Raw genomic sequence first — 19,868 nt, forward strand, 5'->3', positions numbered from 1 at the left:
GTGATCTTCTCTGTTAACATGATGCCACTGTGCAGCAGTTAAGGAGCTCCAGTCTCAAATGGCAGGTGGGGGGGAGATTAGTTAAAAAAAAAACAAAGCCAAAACCAAAATAAAAACTAAGATTTTGTTCTGCAGTTGATGTCTGTGTAAAATAATAATATACTCTGACTTTAACCTGCTTGGAAGTGCTCTATCAAGACCTTAGGCTGGAGGGTAGGAGGAAGTTTTACACAGAGAGAGTGATTGCCCACTGGAATGGGCTGCCTGAGGAGGTGGTGGAGTCACCATCACTGGAGGTGTTCAGGAAGAGACTTGATAGGGTGTTTGGTTGCATGGTGTAGTTGATTAGGTAGTGTTGATGAAAGGTTGGACACGATGATCTTGAAGGTCTCTTCCAACCTGGTTTATTCCATTCTATTGTAATTCCTCGTAATTTGAAACTAAGCATCATTCTTTTACCTTGAAGAGTCATGTGTGTTAGTAACATCTTTCCAGTAACACACACCTGGAATTAATTTTATAACCTGCAGGAAAACAGCATATAGAGTACATGTCATAAATGTGTGCCCAAGTTCTCAGCCCAAAAAAGTATTTCTAATGCAAGCACTGTGCATATGAGCCACTGTCTATCTTTCTCCAGTCTGCTTTTCACCCAGCTGTTGTTTGCAAGTGAGTTATTTGAAAAGAAGTTCTCTGAGACTGAAGTTGGCAGCCAGAAGGAAAAATACCTTCTGTCCTTTTTAATGTCTTTCATGTTATGGATAAATAATTGGAAATTTGCTAAGGAACATCTTTATTTTTTTTTTCACTTTTTGCCAATGAATCAGTAAAGACTGAAAAATCAAATGGAGCCATGCATAAACAGCACGTTGCTTTTATTTGTTTGGGGGTGTTTATAATATTTGTGTAACTATAGAGACAAAGTATCAGGAGAAAGGAAACTTTGTTTAAAAAAAGGATTATGTTAAGCATTTTCCTGGTATTCTGAGAACTTCAAATAAGCAACAGCTAGATCCTTCAAGGGACACGGGACACAACTACTAGTGACAGCATTTTGCAGTATCTGGGGGTTTTATTAAATCTATTTGTCCTTTCTAAATTAGCAAGACGGATTTGTAAACCCTTTATTATTTGCAAGTCACCTTTAAAGTAAAATTACAGTTATTGCTGAAATCCTTCTGCCTACAAATTTAAACTGAGTGAACCTTTAAGGCTTTCTGTGACTTTTTTCCAGGTACCATTCAGCCAGACAGCCACAAGGCTCTCACAGATTCTTGTTCAGTCTAATTCGGTAGTAGAGTGCCGGATACAAGACATCAAAAAAATTTCACATCAGCAGCCAGAAGTCCATGTGATGGTCAGACCACAGAGATGAACATTAGGAAACCATGGCTCTAGTCCTTTGACATGAAGTGGTTATTTCAACTTGTCTGTTCCACTCTTTGGTTACAGCTTTCTAGTACTGCTTTACAACTCTTGGATGAAAAGTGTCATGCAAATGCTGTACCTTCACGTTACACACAACAACCGTGAAAGAAAAATAGAAAAGGTGGCAGTACAGCATAGCAAGGCCTACCAACACATCACAGTAGGGTGAAAACAACCCTCCTGTGTCTTCAAAATATAGCTCAGCTGCTTACCCCTAATATGAATGGCTGAATGACTCCCTGGCAAGTCTGCTCCCTGGCTGGGTCAGTGGCACAGGTCCCTGCCCTGCCCATGCCATAGGGCCTCTTGCGGCCCCCAGGATCTGCTGCAGAGGCAAAAGTAAGCAGCAGCAAAACAATGGAGCTGGGAAAGGTCAGAAAGCTCACAGATAGCATGTAGCATGCCTGGAACACTGCCAGGAGCAAAGAGGGTAAGACAGGCACTGTTTACAGCAGTATCCTGGTGACAGTCAGCTGTTCCCTAGGAATCACAGATCCCAGCACCTAAATTCCCCTTCAGGTCTGTATGCTCTGCTCCTTCCCAGCTCTGCTAAGCAACCTCCCTGGGTAACATTTTAATCCAAACAGGGAAAGTAAGTGTTTTCCGTGCAATAACATTTCCACAACTACTTGTTTGGACTTACTGTTTTTGATGACCAGGAGCTGCTGGGATTTTCCCAGTTACTAGTCCAGGACTGTCAGCATTGAAGGCTACTGCACCTGGTCCCTCCCTTATGGACATTGATGTATGTACATCACTCTGAATGTTAAACATACTTCAGCTTCAGATTTTACAAGATTTATATCCACCAGGTCATGAATCTGTGACACAGCCTGCATTCCTATGAGAACTATCAGCTTTAGATTTGCAAACTGCCCCTGGAAATTATTCCTCTATGTTAAGGCAGGCCTCCAAAGGACATGATCTTGAGGGAGGGGTTTTAATCTTTGGTATATTGTGAAACATTTGGTTTTGTAAGCAGACAATCTCTCCTATTAGTCATTCACAGTGGATCAGTGTCAGGTATAACTGATACTGCTTAGACAACACCCAAAATTGGTACAAGTTATACTGACAAAAGCACTTTTTGCCAATAGAGATTAAGTCCCTATTGAAGAGTGAGGTTTCATGTTCCAGCTAAGTCAGGCTAATAGCTAGTTGTTGATGGATGACACATTCATGATCCCATCAAAGTTTTCACATAATTTATCTTTGTGTTTGTATTATTTATCTTCTTCATCCCCACAGCAAGGTATTCCCTCGGCTGTCAAAAATAGTAATGCAGCAACAATAAATTGTTAACCTTTTCCATCAGCTCATGGTGGAGAAAGAGAAAGGCCAGTGGAGATGCAGATAAAGACATAAAGACAGGAGGAGGACTACACCTCTCCATTGATAGGTCAACTATAAGGTGAAAATTAGCCACAATCTAGGAGGATTTTGCTAGTACAGCTGCACTAGGCCAGTGGGTACTTTGAAGAGATGAAAATGCCTGACCTAAGACTTTTAGATCAGTCAGCTCATTAAGGTAGAATTAACATTTCCTGTGCTTTCAGCTCTTAAAGATGGTCATCATTCATTTTGTTGCAATACTTTCTAACTAGGAAACATACTCCTGAAACCAATGCTGAGATACTCATGACCACACAGAAGAACTAATGGACAATACAAAGTGGAGAAAGAAAATTTTCATAAAACAACTTGTTCCTAACTTCCCCCCATTTCCACAGCCTTTCAAGCACCACATCTTTTCTCCTCTAGACACAATCACTCAAGAGATAGCTAAGCAAAAATCTCAAATCAGTCTGAAAATTCAGTTGTTCTTCTCAATAGTCAGCTCTCTTTTTTTTTGTTTGTTTTGTTTGACAATCACATTGTGTATGTTGTGTTTCCAGTTGCTAGTGCAGGCTGCCAAGTACATATCCATGGCTTGGCAGCCAAGTCACATATTTAAGAGGATGAGAGAAGCAGATTTGGGAATGATCTCAGATCTCATCCATGGCAGCCAGGCAGCACTATAGAAATAGATTCCACATCAGGGAAAAGGGGGAGGTAGGGAACCAATGGCTCATCAACTCATTTTTATAGGGCAGGGTTGTCACCAGCCTCAGGAGAGCACCGTCCCATCTTGGCTCCAGTAAAAGTCATGCCAAAAGAACTGGCAAAAGTAAAGGACATGTTGCAGATACTCAGGGCTACCTGTGATAGCAACCCTGGTATGGAAGGTAGGGGAGACAAGCCTTCAACTGTACTAGAGTTGGGAGAAAATTAGCACTAAAAGCCCAGGTGAAAGTTGAGGAGAAACTCAGACTGAGAACTACCTACGGAAAGAGAAACTGTAAATGTAAAGACTGGGTCTGAGTGCTAAAGACAGCTGGCTAGGCAGGCTGGGAAAGCCTGGGAATCAGTGCAGCAGGATCCCTGCTTCAGCTGCTGCAAGAGTTAGAAGCTATGAAATGAGTGAGCCAAAAGATTACAAGAAGTGAAATTGAAGTGTAATGGTTGAAGAACTTGAAGGCTACATGGCAAACTGATTTCCACATGTGCTTCAGTCACAAAATGCCCAGGCAAATTGCTCCAACCTGCATTCAATCCTAATGACCAGTATTTGCATGCTCTTTTCTTTCCGGGAAACAGGCTGGCTTCATGGAAGACTGAAATGCAAGATTCAGTATCCACAGCTGTGACTGATGCCAACAGGATCTCTACTTTGAACAGCCCAAGTAGTGTATAATATTACGTTATCTATGAAAACGGCTCTTTAGCATTTCCAGTGGAAGATCCCATAATAGACAGATGGTGTTTGGCTTTTTCTGATTTGTTTTTATCACCTCCTTTCTGTGGGAATTAACACATCTCAGGGGTGAAAATTAAAAGGATAATGTTGTGAAGGGCTTATGATGCGATGGTGATAATCTCCACAAGTAGTGGAGTATCTGGAGCTGGGAATTAATATTTAGAGCATACACTGCCATTGTGTGTGCTCACTGAGGCAGGTACACTGCAGAAGAAAAAAAAAATTAAAAACCTGTTACTGCATAACTATAAACTGGGTTATGAGGCATAAGCACAAAGAAAACAAGAAATAGCCTTGCTCTGGTCATTGTATTTCTGAACAACTGACCTTGAAGCCTTAATAGGCTTCCTCTAATGTTGTTTCTTGTGGGGTGTGTGTCTCTGTGTGTGCCCAAGTAGCTGAGAACGCACAACAGTATGTATGTGTCCATTCTTTAGATATATCTAATGTTTAATTTGGATATCACACCCAGAAAATAAACACATGCATAAACCCAACAAAAATATCACTGACTCACTATCCATGCATTCAACTCTTCTCTGCCTTTTGTTTCTCCTTGCTGTTTCAAGTCTGTCTTCCATACCCACCATATTAATTTCCTCCTCATTTCCCAGGGGCAGTTAAATGGTTTCTCTGGGAATATTAGACTCTGTGTGCACACTGCTGTTTGTATTAGACACACAAGTACAGAATTCAATTTCACCGTAGCTAATACTTAGCCCATGACTATGCCATTTACCTACCAAGTACCTCTGCCTGCTCATTAAAAACAGGATTATATATATGAATGGAACAAATAATGTCCTTAGGCATAATACTGTGAACACTGGTGTGGCTTTTCACTTCAGGTTTCTGTAAAACTGGAGTTCCTGTTTCCTTGTTTTCTGCATTTTGCAGTTTTTACATATCAAGCATTTCAGTCCCATTCACTGGATCATCCAAAGCAAAGGATGGCTTGATAGTTGCACTGTAACTACTGGAGAGATGCCAAATCCACCTCATGTCCTCATCTTCCCAGGACACCAGCACCAGCCTTGCCCCAGATTCAGAGCCCTGTGGCCTGGCTACCTGCCGCAGTCTGTGGTGACTACATGCACAGAGGCAAATTGGCTAAAGGTGTTTGACAGGCAAAGGCAGAACTAGCTACTAAGTCCACACCAAAGGTCTGAGGGAAATGAGGAGGCAAGGATGGCCTAGCACTGCTTACGGGAGTGCAGGCTGTTTTGGAAAGCTGGAAAAACCAGCTGCACATTCTTTTACTGAAATCCTCATGCAATTCCTCCCTCTGCATGGTTTTATCAGATGAGATTACTGAACATCAGCAGTTGTCAGCTATTTTCATGCAGCTAGGCGTTTGCCTTGTGCTCCTCACTATCAACCTTTTGTTATTAACATGACTCTAACAGAAATGAAGAAGTATATAAAGGTACCTCATACTCACTAGGTATTTTCAAAATTTCAATTCTGTATTCTGAGGTGCTCAGAAATCTATGGAGTTTTACAAAAATGCCATGGGCTACGCTCTAGTTCTTCTGCAGGATATAATAACCATCTAACTGCTATAGAATTAGGGTAAGAAAAATAATTACTATAGAAGTACTATAGACAAGATTTTTTTTTCCATTAATTTCTGTGAGCTTTGAATGTAATTGTTGTAAAAAAATTCTAGGTTTTAGTTTATTACAGAGATTTTTTAGCTTACTGGAAGTTTTAGTTATTTTCCACATGTAGTGCTGCAGATAGGACTAAGGACTCGCTTGTATTAGTTCTCTTTAACAAGGCTGCATTAGCATGTGTGCAAATATGTTGTGAATGAGGTCTGCAGCAGGAAAATAAGGAGACTGCCAAATGAGAAATAAACATGGTTTTGAAAGAAATATGTTTACATTTTTGGAGACAGCCTGGCAAAATGAAATGCTGCTTTCAACTATGATGTGATTGCAAGACTATCAGTGTGACCATGCAACAGCTTTACAGCTTTTACAGGGAGTGATAGAAAATATTTTAGGTTCCTTGCCAGTGAAAAGCAAGGCAACCAAGACCCCCAAACCCCAGGGGTTTTCTATAAAGCCCTGCCTGAAATACATAGCATTGACTCTTCTGGAAGTGGGTTTCTCTTCTCAGTTTTATGCAAAATACATTTCTAACTGCTGACCTGCAATAATTTGGAGCAGCAACATTTTTAAATGCTCCAACATATAGGGTACAGGTACTGCTAACTGCAACCTAAGCACAAGCAAGAATGACTTCACATTTCTTGGTCCAGGACTTAACAACAATCTGTTCATTTTTGCACAGGCCCACACACAAAATCTAGTTCCTGAATGGTGGAAGAAAGTTTCTTCAGCAATGGAAAAGGAATAAAAGATTCCTATACTGCTCCTGATTTTCCTTAAAAGAAAGGTTACCAAAAAAGTATTGTCTCTTCCAGGGAAATGTATCCCCTCTCTAAAATTCCTGGCTCATGCTATTATTGGGACAAGAGGAACCAGCTTGTCTGTGTCTCCACCTCACTGATGCGGGAGAGAGTAAAGGCAAGTGGGTCATGCAAGGGTGGATCAGGGTGTTTTAAATACTGCTGTTTCATATGTGGAAGTGAAATATGTTGTTGCACCTGGAAAAGCTGGCCTGCCCAACTGTATAATCACCGTGCTGCTGCAAGCAAAATCTACTCTAGAGGCAGGTCTATGCTATAAGCTTCTGCCTGCATAAATACACAGATGAGAGCAGCAGAGAGATGCGATACCTGACCCACATAGGTGTGCTAAAGAAGCTTTACTAGCACAACTTGTTTTGCTGGGGGCTAGGGAGGGGTGGTAACTTTCCTGTGATGAACAGCTACAGAACATAATTTTGCTGCCGTAAGAGCATCCACATGCTTTGCTGGTTTAATATCACAGGATTCCCATGTGCCAAGGAACAGTGTCCCTGATGAAGGCAGAGGTCAGACCACCATGCACTTTCTAAAGGGACACAGTAAGGAAAACTTGTGCACAGGGCAAAGAAGGAGAAATACTTAAAATAAGTAGAACTTGAAATGCTATTACATTGCAATGCACTGAGAAGACTGAAAAAGGAACTTCAAAATGAACTATGCATGCTGAGTGTAAGTGCATGCTTTTTAATGTGATAGCTTGCATTTAACACAAGGGCCAAGACTGCAAATGCAAACTGCCTGAACGTTTTTCTCTTTTCTTCCTGTTCCTCTTACGTATCTGGGGGAGACAAAATTTATGGTGTGGTCCTGAGATGCCACATTACCTTTGGCTGCATCCCACAGTGCTGCAAACCTTCAAGGAGAACATCGCAAATAAATGCAGGCAGCACCCAAGGAAAAGGCTGTTCAGCCTGCAGGGCTCTACACAGTGGCTTCCGAGAGATAAAAGGAATGCTGCTGGGATATATTCATTACTGTCTAAGATGGTATCACAAGGGCTGCAGCTTGTTTGCTACGTCCTCTGTGCAGAACTTCAAACAGACAATCTGGAGGTGGCAGGGTATGGGGCTGACTCACCCGGCCGGCTGGGTGGACACAGCCAGTCCAAGCACGTCTCAGCTTTCCAGCTCCTGAGTGGGTTGCCCTCAGACAGCTCTCCTGTCCTCAGCTCACTCCAAGGGCTCTCACATGGCACATTATTTTAGCAATACTTTCAGCTTTGTCTTTTTTGGTTCTTCCCTCTCCCCTACAAAGCAATGATGGGCAATTGCTGAGTGACCTGCATCACACAGGAGTGCTTTGCATTGCTCCACACCTGGCTGCACCATGAGCGAGGTGCTAAGGTGCTTGAAGATTTTAATTTGGGTGATTAAATTCTCCAGTATTAATGCTACAGGTGTTCCCTTATATGAAGTAATCCTATTCATACAAACTCAATCAGCAAATATAAGGATCCATCAAAAGTTAATATTGTAGTTACACAAGATAGAACTACTTTATAGCCTTCCTATGGGCTTGATTCTCCGGCAAAGTCCTGTGTAAGCAAAGTACAGAAGCACAGGTCCAGAATTGTGACAGAAGGAGCTGCCTTTCAGTGAGTCAGGACAGTACAAAGGAAGAGAGACACTGAGCATGGAAGCAATGAAACTGCAGATTTTAGACAAGATTATTTTACTGCCTTTCCAAATTAATTTGAAATGTGTGACTACTCCCCAGAGCTACATGTATGTACACACCAAATACACCTATTTGCCAATGAGGAGCAGTGTTTTCCCCTCCCACATTATTTCTTTAAGAAACTGGGTGGGGGGAGAGAAATGTGGACCCACTGGAGTCAGCCGGAATTTTCCACTAACAGGATCTGAGCTCACTCTACAGTGAATACAATACACTGAAAATCAGCTTGAAGTTATTTTTTGTTTCATGAACTAAGGGAAAGTAGTTTTGAGCCATTCCAAGTTTTCTGCCTCTCGCATTTTGGAGGGTGGTTCATGTATTTGAAAGGCTACTTTGTGTCTCAAGACTTCAAAACTTTCTCCAATTATGTAAGTCAGTAGAAGCTTCTTGTCCTTTCTGTAACCCACCCACAGTCTAAGTGTGTTCATACTAAAATATATCCCTTTCCTAGGTTAAAAAAAAAAAAAAAAACAAGAGGCAGCATTATGCCACTGTTAATCTCTTCATGTCCTCAGCCTCTGGGGTGTTTTAACCATCTGGGTGGGTACTTCACTTCTGTGTTTTTTTACTCCCTGCCTGCCCCAGTGCTAAAAAGGGCAGAAAGCAGCAGAGGCCAAGGTGAAAGAAAGGAGAGATGACAGCACAGGCGTGTAACAAAACTACCTGCTGTGTGCATTGAGCTACTTTAGCTCTGCAATACACTTAAATAGATGTTTCAGGAAAACAACAAAAAAGATTGTGTTTAATAACTGGGAAGCGACACTGAGGAATGCATACCGAGGGCTGAGAAGTAAAGGAAACTATGTAGCAAGGGCAATCACCCATCAGTTAATAGGAAAAAAAAAAATCATTACCCTGAATTTACAATGAGCATGGGTGCTACCTAATCTTTGTTGTCACGCCATAGTAGTGGGATTTAAGTTAAGGAGAGTGCATCTGACAAAGTGTTGCAGTTTACAGCAGTAACTTTTCACTTACAGATAATATACTGCTATCCGAAGTCATGCTTACCTATTAGTTCCTAGGGGAAAAATATTAAAAAGTCACAGTATCCTCTCGTTCTTAGGGGTTACAGTCTGGAAATCAAGAAGCTGATTGCTAGAAAAATGCTGTCTACATGAAGATCAAGAGGACCTAACCTGATGATAGCCTTTCCAGATTTAACTGAAGTACTCAGCAGGTGCTAAAGCTGCTGTACTTCTCAAGTCTCACCATGATGGTGTTGCCCTTTACCTACAAACTGTTCAATAAACTTGAAATGGTTTTGCATCTTTTGTGGAAACAGCTGATCAAGCTTTTTACAAACCTCACATTCCCCCGTGGTATCTCCAAGTCCTCTCTGAGACCAATAAAAAGAAACCCACACTGAGTGTCCCAGCAAACTTGCTGAGAGAAATCCTAAGTGAACCAGCATCCCCCACAGTAACTAAACAAGCTTGTTTTTGTCTGCCCACTCATCACAAAATATTTTTTCATAGATTTTATTATTGTTAATATACACGTCACATGCAAACTTAAGGAATTGGAGTCCTGAAAGTTCTTGGGAGCAGGGAGAGCCAGCAGGGCAGTGCCTGCTTTACTGCCCAGCACACCAACACTCCTACTCACTAGCAAGCAACCAAACAAAAACAGGCGTCTGACTCCCTTCAGCTGCCCACTGCTCTGCGGTTTTTTCCCTTAAAGGACAAGCCAGTCCAAAATGTGCATGTCATCAGGCTCCTCCATTAGAGCACATTAGTTCATAGCTCCTCAGACTCTAAACACCGCACGTCTTTTTGCTTTCTGAAGCAAGTGACCTGCCCTTAGAGACGGGTTTGCAGTAAAGCCAGATAAGTTTAACTGCTACGAATCTGTCTTGTCTATCAAGTCTTGCATCCCAGCACTCCCGGCTCACGGGGTGCAGTCCTTAGCACTTGTACTTCTGATCATCTTAAGAAGGGGAAAAAACCCCAACACATTCACTAAAGTATTGAAAGCTCAGCTTGCATGCTAGCAACCCAAGAATAACTCAGCAATTTATATAGCTAGCCACAAAGCAGTCTCTATTTTATCGAGCCCTGCCGCCTGCCAAGCAGAACTATTTTTGCCGTACTTATTTCCCCTCTGTTTTACATCCCTGACAAGCACGCAATCCTCCCCGCGTTTTCACTGCCGGAGCGACTGGGTGCTGCAGCCCAAGCCACAAGCTGCAAATGAAGAGCAGATCCTTTCCCAAAAACAACAGCCCAACTTCGTAAAAATTTTCCCCTCTGTTGCGCTCACACTACCCCCACGGCCCGGGGTCTGTGATATCCACAACCCCCCTCCCCAGCACCCTGCAGAGGAAGACCGCTCGCCCCCCACGCCAAGCAGCCTCCTTTCACGTCAGCCACCGCCCCGAGCCCCACCACCCCGGCGCACTACCGAGCCTGCAGCGGCTGCCTTTCGCTGCAGCTCAAACTGCCCCTCCAGAGTCAGGCAAACCCTCCACCCCCCTACTGTACCTGCACAGAGAGAAGGAACAGTTTTATGCTTTAAATAAATTTTATTTATTACCAAAATTTCCAGAAGCCAAATTTGGCATATTTCTTTAATCTTCTGTAAAGATTTTCATGCATAACTTGAAACTTGTCAACTGCAACAGTCAAGTGACTACTTTAGAAGGGACACTTGAACAGAGACAAACATCCAGAGTACAAACAGCTGTATCTGAATTAACAAAACTTGTCTATTACTAACCTTATAATGCAGGGCGTGCCTTCCCTTTTATCAAAACCAAGCTGACAGATCTGCCTTTATACACACCCAACAGAATAAACTCTGTTATCAGCAAGAACATTCTCCTTAAACGTTAGAAAAAAAAATATAAAGCAAAGAATGGAGTGACTGTCCATAAACCAGTCCATACTTCAGTCCTCTTTAATCTACTTCTTCGATGGTTGGGCCACCAGAGCCACCTGCCCCAGCCCCTCCGGCTCCCTGGTACAGTTTTGTGACGATCGGGTTGCAGAGTTTCTCCAGCTCTTTCTGCTTGTGCTCGTACTCTTCCTTCTCAGCCATCTGGTTGCGATCAAGCCAAGAGACCACCTCCCGGCACTTGTCAAGCACTTTCTGCTTGTCCTGGTCACTGATCTTTCCCTTCAGTTTATCATCCTCTACTGTTTGCTTCATGTTGTAAGTGTAGGACTCCAGGGAGTTCTTGGCTGCCACTCGATCTCGGTTAGCTTCATCCTCTGCTTTGTATTTCTCTGCTTCTTGCACCATACGATCAATGTCATCTTTGCTAAGGCGACCCTTGTCATTTGTGATGGTGATCTTGTTTTCTTTACCCGTGCTCTTGTCCACAGCACTGACATTCAGGATGCCATTGGCATCAATGTCAAAAGTGACCTCGATCTGGGGGACTCCACGGGGTGCTGGGGGGATGCCTGTTAGGTCAAATTTGCCCAGTAAGTTGTTGTCCTTCGTCATGGCCCTCTCACCCTCATACACCTGGACCAGGACACTGCTCTGGTTGTCAGAGTAGGTGGTGAAGGTCTGAGTTTGTTTGGTGGGAATGGTGGTGTTGCGCTTGATAAGAGCAGTCATCACTCCACCAGCTGTCTCGATGCCCAGAGACAGAGGGGTGACATCCAACAGCAGCAAATCCTGCACATTCTCAGACTTGTCTCCCATAAGGATAGCTGCTTGCACAGCAGCACCATATGCAACAGCCTCATCAGGGTTGATGCTCTTATTGAGTTCTTTGCCATTGAAGAAGTCCTGCAGAAGCTTTTGGATCTTGGGGATACGAGTGGAGCCACCCACCAGCACAATCTCCTGGATCTGGCCCTTGTCTAGCTTAGCATCACGCAGAGCCTTCTCCACTGGTTCCAGGGTGCCACGGAAGAGATCTGCATTGAGCTCCTCGAAGCGGGCCCGGGTAATAGAGGTGTAGAAGTCAATGCCCTCAAAAAGGGAGTCAATCTCAATGCTAGCTTGCGTGGAAGAGCTGAGGGTGCGCTTGGCTCTCTCACAAGCTGTACGCAGTCGCCTCACTGCTCGCTTGTTGCCAGCAATATCACGCTTGTGCTTACGTTTGAATTCTTCCACAAAATGGTTCACCATGCGGTTGTCAAAGTCCTCCCCACCCAGATGGGTGTCACCAGCTGTGGACTTCACCTCAAAGATGCCGTCCTCGATAGTAAGGATGGACACATCAAAAGTGCCCCCTCCCAAGTCAAAGATGAGCACATTCTTCTCTCCCGCCCTGGTACCTTTCTTGTCCAAGCCATAGGCTATAGCGGCTGCTGTGGGCTCGTTGATAATACGCATCACATTAAGACCAGTGATGGTACCAGCATCTTTGGTGGCCTGGCGCTGGGAGTCATTGAAGTACGCAGGCACTGTGATGACAGCATTCTGTACCTTGCGCCCCAAATAGGCCTCCGCGATCTCCTTCATCTTGGTGAGGACCATGGAGCTGATCTCCTCTGGGAAGAAGGTCTTCATCTCACCCTTGTACTCCACTTGCACCTTGGGTTTGCCACCCTCGTTCACCACACGGAAGGGCCAGTGCTTCATGTCAGCCTGCACCGTGGGGTCATCATACTTGCGGCCAATGAGGCGCTTGGCATCGAAGATGGTGTTGGTGGGGTTCATAGCCACCTGGTTCTTGGCAGCATCTCCGATGAGGCGCTCCGTATCGGTGAAGGCGACATAGCTGGGCGTGGTGCGGTTGCCCTGATCATTGGCGATGATCTCCACCTTGCCATGCTGGAAGACACCCACACAGGAGTACGTGGTGCCCAAGTCAATGCCGATGGCCGGCCCTTTGCCAGACATGATGACAGGTTCCTCTGCTCAGCTGCTCACTAGCGCTCGCCTCTCCCGCCACCCGCTTTCGCTGCTCGCTGCGGCGCACTGTGCCAGTACGGCGCCGTCGCCGGCGACTTTATAGCCGGCGCAGCCGTCTTCTGGAACCTGCCAGAACCCTGACGGCCAATCTAGACGCCCGTCTGCCTCTACTGGCCAATCGTTTCCGTGAGTCTCCGAAGAACACCCGCCCCTAATTTCTGTCCAATCAGAACCGTAGCGCCCACCCGTCAGCCCAACCCTCCGCACTGCGCGGTGGTCAGAGCGAGCATCTTCCGGCTTTTTCTCGATCCGCCCCGACTTGCAGCCTGCGCCACCGCCCTCGGCCAATCAACACTCATATTTAGGATTCGCCCCACCCCCACCCCGAAACTCTACCAGAAAGTTCCAGTGGCCGTTGACGTAAGGCTTTGGATTGACATCAGCACTATCCAATGGAGACAAGGTAACCGGGTGAGGGGCGGGCTGAGTTTGCTGGCCTGGATGGTCCCGCCTTCTCAGCGGGCGCGGCGCTGCGGACGGGTTCCCCTTCTCCGCCCCCGCCAGGCGTGCCGAAGCGTACCCCGCGAGGGGGGCGTGCGTTGGGTGAGGAGGGGCAGTGGGTACGCCAGCGGCTCGCATGCTGATGTTTATAATTCCTAAAAGCTCGGTCCAAGGCTGAATGTCATCTCCCAGCCAGCCGGTGGGGAATTTACCCTTATTTGGTCGCGATGCAGCAGAAATTCAATCCTGCCCACCGCACGCCCCGCTTCCCTCCCAGCTCCCTCTCAGCTTCCCGGCGTCTGGTCCGGGCGAAATAGCCGCGCAGCCGCCGCGCCACCCGGCCGGGGCCGAGGTGCTGCCAGCCTGAGAAGAATTGTCTGTAGCGCTCTCCCTATGGCGGAGAGTACGTCCCGCGGTGAGCAAAGGCTGGGGCAGGTTTTAGCCTTATTTTGGCTGAAATTGGCAGGCTCACAGCCTTCCTGGCGCACGTCCCTTCTCGGGGGCTGCTCAGGGCGGTTACTCCCCTTGCGTGGCCGCCCCGAGCAGCCGCTTGTTGTCAGTGCCCCAGTATCAGAAAGCCGGCGATAGCATCTGGCTTTCCCCTCCCGAGGTTGGTGGGGGAAAGGGGAAGTAGCTGGGGTTTTGGGGAGTCTGGTTCGCTGCTTGCTCCTGCATGGTGACCATTCTTGAAACGCCTCCAAATTTTTGTCTGTTGTGCTAATGTAAAATGTCACGCCTCCGTTTAGCAAAAGCTATGAAGCTATGAACTCAGAGCTAGGAAAGTGCTTTGATGAAAATAAATTAAACATGAAAATCTGCTGTGGTTCCTCCAAATTCCTCTTTACTTTGAGACAAACACTTCAAAATATTCCAATTCTAGTAAGGAGTGCAAATACCATGCTGAGATCTTTTTTTTTCTTCAGAGGCTTAGTGAGTAGCTCCTTCTGGATACCGCCTTTAGAAGTGTGCCTAAAAGTCTGCTACACTGTATGCTTAAAACATCTTTCATTAATTTTATCACTTCAGTCTTATGCATTAGCAGCTCCCAGAGAAAATATCTTAGTTTTTCCCAGAATGGTTTGCATTCATGCAGTTATTACTAGTCATACACTACCTCACATTCAAATCCATCCTTGTTTCAATTAATATATTTCTCAAATCCTTCTTACAAGATGAGGTTATCACTTTTTTTGTGTAGTTTGTGTGTATGTAGTTTTGAGAAGGAAGAGCTTCAGTTTCTGATAGTAAATATTGTACATGCTTAAATAACTATTATTCTTTCACAAAGCCTGGTCTTTAATCACACAGGTTCTCACATGGAAGAAATCCAAAAGAAGTCAATGGAAAATGGGAACCATCATCTCTCCCTGCATCCAACCGGAGCTGCTCTGTATATACCATATGCATATTTGTTTGATGGGGAGGTTGTCAGTTTCTCTTGTAGTTGGACCAGTGACTGATTCATCACTGAACCATCTCTTCCTGTAATTCACTGCTACTTCATTCAATTGATTGTATCCCATGGAGCAGGGATAAACACCAGAGTAAGTTGGTTGATACATTCTGTTTCAGCTGAGAAATTCATGTTATTTATTGTATTCTTGTGGGGATGGTCCTATAGAAGCACTAGTAATGTGCAAGCACCCTGTTCTGAAAGCTGCAGGACAAATTCAGACCCTGTTACTTTAGAGTAAAAGGATGATTCCTGCCTCCAAAATGTATGTATAGAAACAAGAGGTGGAGAGAACAAATGGACTACACAGTATTGATTAGCACAACAAGCGGTATTTGCAGTGAAATTAATTTGATGCTTCATTAAGTGTAGCTGTAAACAAACAGGCCTTATCAGATTTAGAAGTGACATTTCATTCATTTGGCCCAAAGCCTTTAGCTGTACAGCACAAAATACATCAGCTCCAGACAAAATTTGTTTCAGGTTTCCTTAGCCAAAAAACTAGTACAGCCCCAATATGGTTGTGCTGATACCCAGATGTGCAGATAAGCAGCTAAAGAGGTGTTTGCATTGGCTGGATTACCACTTACCATAACAGCACTCCCTCAATTGTATTTATTTCTTCATTTGAATTGTTTTGCTATAGTAATTTTTTAAAAAGATCCTGGAGAAATGTATGAGCATAGCATCTTAAAGCTAATGGTGTAAATGACACACTTGTGGCCATTCTCAGGAAGAATCAGAAGGTCTGTAGACTCAGGCTAACAAATACTTCATTTAGCCATTTGAACATGCAGGAGCTGTATTCTTCTTGTACAATGATATGGATAGGTCCGAGTTGCTTTTTAAGCTCTTGTTTCTAATCAGAAGTTCATGTGATGTTCTTGCCACCATCTCTCATCTCCTACCTAGGTCCTTAGAGAAAGTCCAGTCTAACTAGAAGGAGCAACCTCTAAAATCTCATTAGACTTATTCTCTCTCCTCAGCAGAGCTATTACAAGCCTGCTTTTTGTCAGCAGTTCTCTAAGACTTGCAGCACAATTTGTGAACCAACTCATCTATGCAGTCATCTTCTCATATGGGAAGAGCCACATGATTGTCTTTTATGTTGCTTCATATGCAGTCATGTTATAGGTGAGCCAAACAAACTGGTTCAGAAATTAGTGAGCGTTATGGTGAGGACTTCAGCACAAGTTTGAGTTTCCCTTTAACCAAACCATTAGCTGTTTCACCTGAGTCTGTAAGCCATGCTTTCCTAGTAACTTCTAGTAAAGCAAATTGGTGCCCCTGGAAATAGCAGGCCTTTTTCTGTCCATTTATTTGTGTTTAGGATCGATAACGCACCCATGTCTCCTCTCTGGCAGCATTATGTAATATGCTGTAGGCTATTCTCCATTACACCACCCAGCCAGAAATGAAGCAGCAGTGAAGCAAGAGCTCAGTATCTGGAGCAGAACTGAGAACTCAACCTGGATCTTTATCTCGATAAAAGGAAGATACTTTTTTCCCCCATGTTTCATAAGGCAATGTATAAAAATAGGAGTGAATACAAGGTACAGTTCAATCAGACATCAGCCACTTGGATCATTGAAGTTAAAATGCAGTGGTTTGTTTGACAATCAGATCTTAGCCCTAAAATTCTGGTGTTCATTTCCCTAGTAAAACTGCAGGAAGTTACATAAACCAGATGGTGAGAATAAATGAATTATTTTATCATACAGAAAAGCAGTTCGGGTAAGTCTAAGCAACAGCTGTTCTAAGAACAAGTAACACTTTGTCATAATACCTTTTCATCACAGAAATTCTTCATCTCATTTATGTTTGTGAATACATGTTTAGTAATTTTAATTCAGACAAGAACTAGCAGGTTATGAAATGACAGCAGATTCTTTATACAAGGTGCTGTTGTGCTAAAAACCCTAAATGTGTGTGTGTAGAACTATGTAACTTTTGTGTTCCTTTGTTACTATACACCTTTTTGCACACAGATGCTCCTTGTCAATTTGAAAGGCAGCCACAATACACGATCCTTCTTAAATAAGCATTACTTTGCTTTTCTGAATAACAAAGCCGAGTTCTGCAAATCAGCATAATGTGTTTTCAGCAAATTACGTAAATGCATGATCAGTAACATGGAAATACTCAGAACAGCGGAATATAGGACACAGTAATTTAGTATTGCCAAACCAGAAGTTAAAAAATCATGACTCAGATCTCATAAAATTACAAACCTAGTCCAAAATTAGGAGCTTAAAAAACACGCGTGGCTCTATTCACCTTCTGGCTTTTTAGTGTTTAGCCTATGTTCAAATTACACTGTTATGATTTTTCATGCAATTTGCAGAGCTTTTATATATAAATATATATATATGTATAAATAAAACAGCTGATTACACCATTTACACAATTGAAAACAGGCTGCCTCTGATTAGATTCAATAAAATCATGGAAGTTGCCAACATCGATTAAGCTAATGCTTGATGTTTCAAGGAATAATTATTTTATAATTAAGTGGATTTAAAGCATATTTATTTACATAGACCTTTGACAGTTTGCTGAGGTGTGATTAAAAGATGAAGTTAGTATCACTAGTGCGAACTAGGTAAACTGGTGTGCTGTGTGCAGTTTTGGTAGTAACGTTGTTACTTTCCTGTAACTGCAGACTCCTTTAGTTGCAGGCAGTGCCAGCTCTACTGATGGTAATACATGAAGGACTTCAGAGCAGACAGTTTACAAGTACTTATAAAATCAGATCAGAAAAGTACCTCAACAGATCATTTGATGTCATTTTTGTCCAACCAAAATCTCCTGGTTATGGCAATTATCTGTATTCCTATCAGTTGTGGATATGAGAAAAATGCTAATCCTTTTTCCTTGCAACTGATTTTTTAATATACATGAAACTCTCAATGTTTCCCTTTTACCATCCCTTCTGTAAGATGACCTAAAATCATTCTCTCAGCAAAGTTTTCTGGGTTTCTAGACATTCTTCTGGACTGCTTTCTTCTGGATTCTGTGCATTCAACTTGTATCTTACATTCTAAGGGCCATGATCAAAACTGGAGCCATTATGAACATATGCAGTAGCACTTCTAAAGGAGCAAATGAGACTCCAGTTTAGATATTTCAGGTTTCACCTTTATTTGTGACAGCACAATGTTGCAGACTCATTTGCAGAATTTGATCCAAAATAATACATTTGATTCTTTTCAGTGAAAATCAAATAGCTGGTCTTTACTTGCACAGCTAATGACTCCAGCTTGCACTTGTTTCTGTTAAATAATATCTTACGTTTTCAGATCATGTCTGCACCTTGCCACGATTATTTTGAGTTCTTATCTTCTACTATACTTGACGTTGAACTCTTCTTGGTCTTGTTTGAAGATATTAAAAGAATCCATATGGTCCAGGGGGGTGAATAAATGAAAACAGAATTTTGTCTAGAACTGCTGTGAATGGGATTAAACACCACACTGTAATTATTGGCAGTAACTGTAAAGCTGGAAAATGATGATGTCTTACATATGGGAGATTGTGTACTGTGAACATAGGCTAAGACCAATACTTCATACTCAAAGGTCAATATAATTTGAGTACTTTCTCTGATTCACTTAAATGCTTAGTGTGAAGAATTTTTGTAATTGAACTGGAGCAATACTGTCTTTTTTTTCTTATTTGCTCATTCCTATGATTATTTGACTTTTACTCGTCTCAGTTTTACCTCTTGTCATTTGTAGCAGATGAATGGGAAAAACACAGGAGCAGATGAAGCAGGTAGTTAACTACAACTTCGCTCTGTTGCCAGGAGTGTTATCAACTCAGGTATAAGATGGAATTAAATGAGAATAATAAGCAGATTTATAAGAATATTTTATTAAAGATAGTGTATCAAAGCACAGAATAAGCTTTAAAGATGATGAAAACTAACCTGGAATGTCTTCAGTGATACTCTACATAAACTACAAATAATTGCTAAGTTACAGAATATTTGCAGCCTGTTCTAAACGTCCTACGCTCAGTATACTGTTGAAGGCCTATCTTTAGATGATGCTCTAAACAGATTTCTCTCCTCTCCTTCATTGTGATCCTATCATAAAGGTTCTTCCTGTTTTCTACAGACACAACATCCTATTTTCTATTAGATTTCCCAGATATATTGTGCTTTCTCCCTGCAGAGTCGCCAGTATATATCTCTGTATATATATATATCAGTATATATCTGGCTTTGCCCAGATATTCACCATATTCCCCCCTGGTTCAGCACAGCCACTGGGACAGAAATTTCATTCCTCTACTGCACCAAAGAGATTTTAAGGTGTTTAAGGTGTTATGTGTTAATAGAGCTGATACCTTCAACATCTATATGCTGAAATGTTTGGGGCTATATAACGAGACTAAGCAACTACATTAAAAGATATCTGAACATCTTTTCTTGCATTGTGTAGCAACTTTATAAACTCAAAAAGAATAAAGCAAGCACAGACACATGCCCTATACAAGCTGCAATACAGATAATACATACTTCATAACAACAGTAATGAAAATTATGCCAATTATAAATCAAATTATAGACAGACTCTTCTTGAGATAACAGTTATACTGAACAATGAAATACCCTCTTATAGTCATGAGTAGAATTAGTCACAACAGCAGAATATAGATCAGCATGTTTAGTCTGCTATCATGGCTCAATCTAACCTGCTGTTGTCTGAGGGAAGCAAAAGAAATTTTTTTGGTTTTGGGTTTTTTTTGTTTTGTTT

At 42.8% G+C, this 19,868-nt stretch overlaps 2 protein-coding genes and 1 long non-coding RNA gene across 4 annotated transcripts in view; 1 reads left to right on the forward strand and 2 right to left on the reverse strand.

Moving 5' to 3' along the window:
• PPP1R36 (protein phosphatase 1 regulatory subunit 36) overlaps positions 1-2,267 on the reverse strand; it is a 35,471-nt gene extending 33,204 nt beyond the window's left edge. Inside the window, 2 exon segments of the mRNA XM_068149162.1 lie at positions 460-524; positions 2,205-2,267. Coding sequence (XP_068005263.1) covers positions 460-524; positions 2,205-2,267 — 128 coding nt within the window.
• Positions 2,268-10,843: 8,576 nt separating this feature from the next.
• Positions 10,844-13,223, reverse strand: HSPA2 (heat shock protein family A (Hsp70) member 2). Its single transcript, XM_068148903.1, has one exon. It carries the CDS (start codon positions 13,140-13,142, stop codon positions 11,238-11,240), a length of 1,905 nt encoding a protein of 634 aa, XP_068005004.1. The 5' UTR covers positions 13,143-13,223; the 3' UTR covers positions 10,844-11,237.
• Positions 13,224-13,658: 435 nt separating this feature from the next.
• Positions 13,659-19,852, forward strand: LOC137446373 (uncharacterized). 2 transcript variants are annotated; one of them, XR_010988634.1, is made up of 3 exons: positions 13,659-14,265; positions 14,964-15,199; positions 16,473-19,852. It is a non-coding gene; the product is annotated as an uncharacterized lncRNA (long non-coding RNA). The 2 variants fall into 2 exon arrangements; XR_010988635.1 differs by having other exon boundaries at positions 13,659-14,070.
• Positions 19,853-19,868: the final 16 nt, after the last annotated feature.

This window comes from Melanerpes formicivorus, unplaced genomic scaffold (assembly GCF_026170545.1).
Source record: "Melanerpes formicivorus ecotype bairdi unplaced genomic scaffold, bMelFor1.0.p_v2 SCAF_17, whole genome shotgun sequence".
Taxonomy (NCBI): domain Eukaryota; kingdom Metazoa; phylum Chordata; class Aves; order Piciformes; family Picidae; genus Melanerpes; species Melanerpes formicivorus.